This window comes from Pseudorasbora parva, chromosome 9, assembly GCF_024679245.1.
Source record: "Pseudorasbora parva isolate DD20220531a chromosome 9, ASM2467924v1, whole genome shotgun sequence".
NCBI lineage: Eukaryota > Metazoa > Chordata > Actinopteri > Cypriniformes > Gobionidae > Pseudorasbora > Pseudorasbora parva.
In genome coordinates, this window is record NC_090180.1 from 35,841,427 (window position 1) to 35,847,555 (window position 6,129).

Consider the following 6,129-nt stretch of genomic DNA (forward strand, 5'->3'; position numbering starts at 1 on the left):
CAGCCTTAAGAGCGTGCATATCATGAATGCTGGGTCTTGTTTGTTTTCTGAGAATCTACTGAACCTACTGGTAACTTGTTTGCCACGTAGCAATAAAAAATATACTAAAAACCTTGATTATTCTGGTTAGTCACATTCTACTGCTATTATTTTAAACAAGACTGTATATATATATATATATATATATATATATATATATATATATATATATATATATATATATATAACATATTTAATGCAATGCAATACGATTGAAAGATGTACAAATAAACATTCCTCAAAAGCCCAGTGTATCATATTTGATGCTCACATAAAAAAAAAAAAAAAAAGTGTGGATAGTCAAGTAAATGTTGCTTCAGTCTGTGCTCATCTTGAAATATTGATACAAATATACTACAAGAAATGTAAAACTCATTATCTTTATTTAGACAGAAGAAAACTGTGTTGAAAACGAGAAGTGTTGAAAGTGTCACATTGTGAGTCAATTTAATCTCCTGAGAAAGTAGTGATGCCTCAAGTTAACACACAGCTTGATTTTGATTGACTTGTTAAGTATAGCACAAGGAACGTAACGATGAATCATATGACAATTCACTCTTTTCTTTTGTAAACTTGATGGCACACAGCATCTTCACATGTCAATTCCTGCAAGTGAAATGATCATGAGGTCAAAACATTTCCTTTGTGAGTATACGGCAGAGCAGGAATTGTATGAAAGGGTAATAATATTCATTCAGTGGCACACTTTAAATGTCTTGATTTCATAAAAACTGCAAACATTTAAATATTATATGAAATAATGTTGATTCTAACATTGATCTGGTTAAAGGGTTAGTTCACCCCAAAAAAATAATTTTTTCATTAATGACTCATCCTAATGTCGTTCCACACTGTAAGACCTCCGTTCATCTTCGGAACACAGTTTAAGATATTTTATATTTAGTCCGAGGCCTTTCTGTCCTTGAACAGAAAGACAATGCTGAATAAAGTCTTATTTTTTATTTTATTTTTTGGACCAAATTGTATTGCTGACGCTTCAAAAGTGTCTAACTAACCAACTGATGTCACATATGGACTACTTTGATGATGTTTTCATACCTTCTGGAGGTCGACAGCAAGTGGGCATACACTTACATTCAAAGGACAGAAAGGCCTCGGACTAAATCTAAAATATCTTTAACTGTGTTCCGAGGATGAACAGAGGTCTTACAGGTGTTGAACGACATTGGGGTGAGTCATTAATGAAAGAAATGTCATTTTTTGGTGAACTAACCCTTTAATCTTATCCATAGAATGACTAGGATGCTCACCAGGTAAAGTTTGTCTTCTTCTATCCAGTGTTTCCATCCCCGGTTTGCTTTCTCACCCTTCTGGGTGGCCACCAATTTGTCTCCTTCCCAGGTCACCAGAGTCTTAATATGTGAAATAAATATTAAAGCCTAGGAACTGGCCAGTTTCTATATTTACATGATTTTAATGAAAGCAAAACTCATTTTACAATTTCTTGTAATTTACAACAAATATGTCGCTGGTGTCAGCTTCTCCAAGGAGATTTGTTTATCCCTGTTGTCAAATGTAGTGCATAGCAACAGTGAAAATGTATCTTGACTACCTTTAGTGGTTATTTTGGGAAAAAACAGGTGGGGGGGGGGGGGGGGGGCGTTTTCCTTCACTCTACCCTACTCATTTGTTGCGGTGTAGTTATTCATTAATGATGGAACAGTATTCTAAAGTGTTACCCCTGATTTGTGTACTTTGCACTAAATCTATATTGAGATGACATGAGAGAAATAAAAAAGACTTTAAATATATTTTGTCCCTTTGGGTAAAAGTTTCGACCTGTTCTCTATTTGTTTTGTTAATCACTGAACAAACGGACTGAGATCAATGCTGGGGTAATAACAGGTTAAATAAATGTATGCATGTCATTAAAAGAGGATCACAATTATAAAAGAAAAGGGTTCACCTTTAGCAACCTGTTGTCAAATCCCTTAGTATATTCTTCCTTCTCAACTCCAACAGTGAAGATCAGCTCATAGCTTTTGAAGGCACTCTGTGTCTCAATCACAAAGCTATCCCCGTCCTGGGTAAAGATCTTTGTTGGAGTGAGGTGGGCTGCAATCTTCCGAAAGGCAAAGGGAATATCTATATAAGAATAAGAAAATGGCATTGTCATTTCTCAAACTTTAAATGGCTTTGTCTAATATAATTTCTCTGTTGACTTTTAATTGATAGCAGACATCTGATCAGGCTTACCCAGTGCCTTAAGGTAATTATCAAGGTTTTCGCATGACTCCATCTCCCATTTTCCAGTGAAATCCACAGGCATGGTTGTGCGATGAGCTCTGGTCTTCAGTAGCGTTACCAGGTCAAGCGAAGAGGTGCATAAAAGCTTTTATACTCAACTGTTTATTCACAATGAGGGGAGAGAGCAGTGTAATGATAAGGGAGATCTCTGACCTAATTTGGGAAGAGAAGACCCCTCACCTACTGAAAAAAGTAAAGAGATCAAAATGTATATGCCACTAGACACTCTGAAGTGTTTATTTTCTTTTCTGTTTAGTAAGTTTGTCTTGTCAGTGGCCCTATTTAAGTGCTCTGGGTATATTGGCTCATTTTGTCCTGAGTTTAATATTCCCTGTGCATTGTTATTTAAGAAAAGTTGTGTTATTCTGAACTCATTCTGTGAAATACATAATGAACTTATCAACACAATCTTTGTAGTATAAGCTTGTATTATCCAGATACTTCCTGTGTCCAAGTGTTGCTGTTTTTGGTGTCACTGCTATTTACACCATGTCATCTTGTTGTTCAAATGAAAATTAGTTGCAAACGGTCGTTGTCGCTAGTGTTGCCAAACACCGAAAAATGAACGACTAACTGCTGATTGGTCACTACAAATATCAATGTGAACTTCACTGTGAGCATCTTTGCAGCAGAAACGCTGTGAAAACACATCCAAAGTATTTGTTAATTTTGCCCTCAACAAAGTACTGATGTTCAAAAGTTTGAGGGTTGAATGAGATTTTAAACGTTTTTCACAGTCTCTTTTGTTTACCATGGATGCATTTATTGGATTAAATTTATTAGGTTTTCTATTTGAAGATATTTTAAAAGTTTGTGTTTACATAATATATACAAGCATGTGTTTGTATTCAACAATACACAATCCACACGCATACGCTATTTGCCAAAAGTTTTACGATGCCTGGCTTTACATGCACACAAATTTGAATGACATCCCATTCCTAAACCGTAGGGTTTAATATGGAGTTTTAACCACCCATTGCAGCTATAACTTCAAATTCTAAAAATTCCTCCACACCACTCATCCATGTCTATATGGACGTTGCTTTGTGCACTGGTGCGCAGTCATGTTGGAACAGGAAGGGGCTATCCCCAAACTGTTCCCACAAATTTGGGGGTATGAAATTGTCCAAAATGTCTTGGTATGCTTTAGCATTAAGGGTTCTTTTCATTGGAACTGGGGTCAACCCCTGAAAAACAACCACACACTATAATCCTCTCTACACCAAACTTTACACTTGGCACAATGAAATAATGACAGACAGAGAAGTGTGATTCGTCACCCCAGGGAACACTTTACACTAGGGCTGAACGATATTCTGTTTTAACATCGACATCGCGATGTGCGCGCGTGCGATAGTCACATCGCCGGAACATGCGATGTGAAGGGTAGTAGCCCATGGTTTATAAAGAGAACGGTAGCACACAGTAAACACGAGTTTGTTGCTGGGGTGACATGCACATTCCGCGTGCCTGCACAGTGATTGGTTCGCTGTGCAGCTGCTCACCGCTCATGGCCAAACATTCACTGCTAAAATGCGCGACGAAGAGGATCTGCCGCAAAAAAAATAGGTTCGTACCAGAAATCATCTTTTTGGGACTATTTCGGCTACAAGAAGGAGGATGTTGAACAAAAAGAGGTACTTTGCATTGAGTGTCTTGTGACCACAAAACAAGAAAACACCACCAATTTGTCTGATCACTTAAAATGGCACCACAAAGATGATCTTTACGACGAATACAAAGCAGTGCTCGACATTAACACTTGTCCGGGACAAGTGGATTTTTTGAAGGGACAAGTGAGAATTTTACTTGCCTGACAGACAGCCTGATTAAAACATAAAATAATTAGCAAATCACCAAAATGCAAGAATGTTTGTGCATTAATTTAGTGTAAGTGGCAAACGATAGTTGATAATATATAAAGAACTGACGATAATGAGGTCGCGCCGTTGACTCTCGTGCAGCCTTTCGAGGAGAAATTACAACACTTGAGCGTTTTCCTGAATACCATCACGACTGTGACGCTGATTTCATATGACAGTTCCATAAACAACTATTTAACATTCACTTAGTCACTTACATTTTAGATGCAATATTATGTGTTTTTGTTCTATTTCAGCAGTGATAATTGTTCACAGCAGACCTGTAACACGTCTTACTCATAGCAACAAGTGTGAACGATTCAGCGTTTGAATGAATCGTTTGAATGAACGACTCAGTGACTCACTCATTAAGACGGTCACCTCGTGCCACCTACTGGAGGTTTATTTCATGTTTGCACATACTTTCCAACATTTATTTTTGTCACTTGTAATTAAGCTTGCTTATCACTGAAATTATTAATATCTTATTGACTTTAGCCTGGATTGATGGCTCTCAATATCGCAATATATATCGTTGGGGCAAAAAATATCGCAATGTAATTTTTTTCCAATATCGTGCAGCCCTACTTTACACCACTGCATCCAATTCTTTGCATTTCACTTGGTGATGTAAGGCTTGGATACAGCTGCTCGGCCACCGAAACCCATTCCATAAAGCACTCTACACATTGTTCTTGAGCTAATCTGAAAGCCACATACAGTTTGGAGGTCTGTAGCTATTGACTCTGCAGAAAGTTGCCGACTTCTGCGGACTGTGCACATCAGCATGAGCTGGCCTGCCACATCATGGCTGAGTTACTGTTGTTCCCAATTGCTTCCACTTTGTTATAATACCACTAACAGTTGACCGTGAAATATTTAGTAGTGAGGAAATTTCACGAATGGACAAACTGCACAGATGCCAACCAATCATGGTACCACACTTGAATTCACTGAGCTCCTAGAGCAACTAATTCTTTCACAAATGTTTGTAGAAGCAGTCTGCATGCCCCAATGCTTTTGGCGATGCCAATACTTTTGGCAATATAGTGTTTATTATCTCAACACAAACTTTTATTTTTGATGTGATTAATCGTTTGACAGGACTAATAATATATTCAAATGTAATTTATTCCTGTGAATGCAACATTTTATTTTCAGCATCACTTATGATCAATGTTGAAAACAGTTGTGCAGCGTAATATTTTGTGGAAATCGTGATACCTTTTATTTAGGAATCTTTGGTGAATATTAAATGTTTTTAATGCAAAGGGCATAAACGGTATTGTTAATATAACCACCCACTGAGATGCTGCTGCAGAAAAGGGGACGAGTGGGGCATTATACAACGTCACTGTATTTGATCTTTATTCCTGTGATCAGAGAAACTCTGTATTTCGACTCTATTGTTAAGCATGGAAGACAAGATAAGAGGAAATATGACAGGAAGAACAAGGACCATTTCCAGCGTTTGATGTTCAGAAGATCAGAATACCCAAAGGCTACACTTTATTCTGTCACCACTGTTACAGCACTTAGTGTATATTTATGAGTCAGACTTTATCTTTAATGCTCCAACCAGTATGTCATCAAACAGGCCTGTAAGAAAGTAGGACGAATATGAAAGTACAGAGGAAGAATATTTTGGTATTACTCCAGCATGTGTTGTAGTACGTCTTTTTTGCTAAAGGTAAATTTTAAACTGCCTACATGAACACAAGAGTAGACATTTTTGTGCAAAATGTCCACGGATCTTGTCTGTATCTGATTTCTTGTAGAAAGCAATAGATTAGAAAACAAAATTACATAAAACGGGATGAAGTTTTTTAAAGAAATTAAACCTTTTCAAAGGTGGCAGTAAACATTATAATGCTACAAGAGTTAAAATGCTGTTCTTTTAAACGTTCTATTCATCGTGTGATGCTGGAGACTGAAGTAATGATGCTGAAAATTCAGC

The 6,129-nt window shown here is 37.1% G+C and overlaps 1 protein-coding gene across 1 annotated transcript; it reads right to left on the reverse strand.

Annotated features, from left to right (window-relative positions):
* Nucleotides 1-405: 405 nt before the first annotated feature.
* Nucleotides 406-2,545, reverse strand: rbp2b (retinol binding protein 2b, cellular). Its single transcript, XM_067452446.1, has 4 exons — nucleotides 2,257-2,545; nucleotides 1,967-2,145; nucleotides 1,311-1,412; nucleotides 406-645 (listed from the first exon to the last, which is right to left on the reverse strand). The coding sequence occupies exons 1-4, from the start codon at nucleotides 2,327-2,329 to the stop codon at nucleotides 592-594; spliced, it is 408 nt and encodes a 135-aa protein (XP_067308547.1). The 5' UTR covers nucleotides 2,330-2,545; the 3' UTR covers nucleotides 406-591.
* Between the last annotated feature and the right edge of the window lie 3,584 nt (nucleotides 2,546-6,129).

Excerpts from the sequence above, each read along its gene's own strand:
- rbp2b (XM_067452446.1), bottom strand. The coding sequence starts at position 2,329 with ATGCCTGTGGATTTCACTGGAAAATGGGAGATGGAGTCATGCGAAAAC. Across the intron at positions 2,146-2,256 it reads TAATTACCTTAAGGCACTGG|ATATTCCCTTTGCCTTTCGG; the intron begins GTAAGCCTGATC and ends ATTCTTATATAG. Across the intron at positions 646-1,310 it reads AAGAAGACAAACTTTACCTG|GAATTGACATGTGAAGATGC; the intron begins GTGAGCATCCTA and ends TTTCACTTGCAG.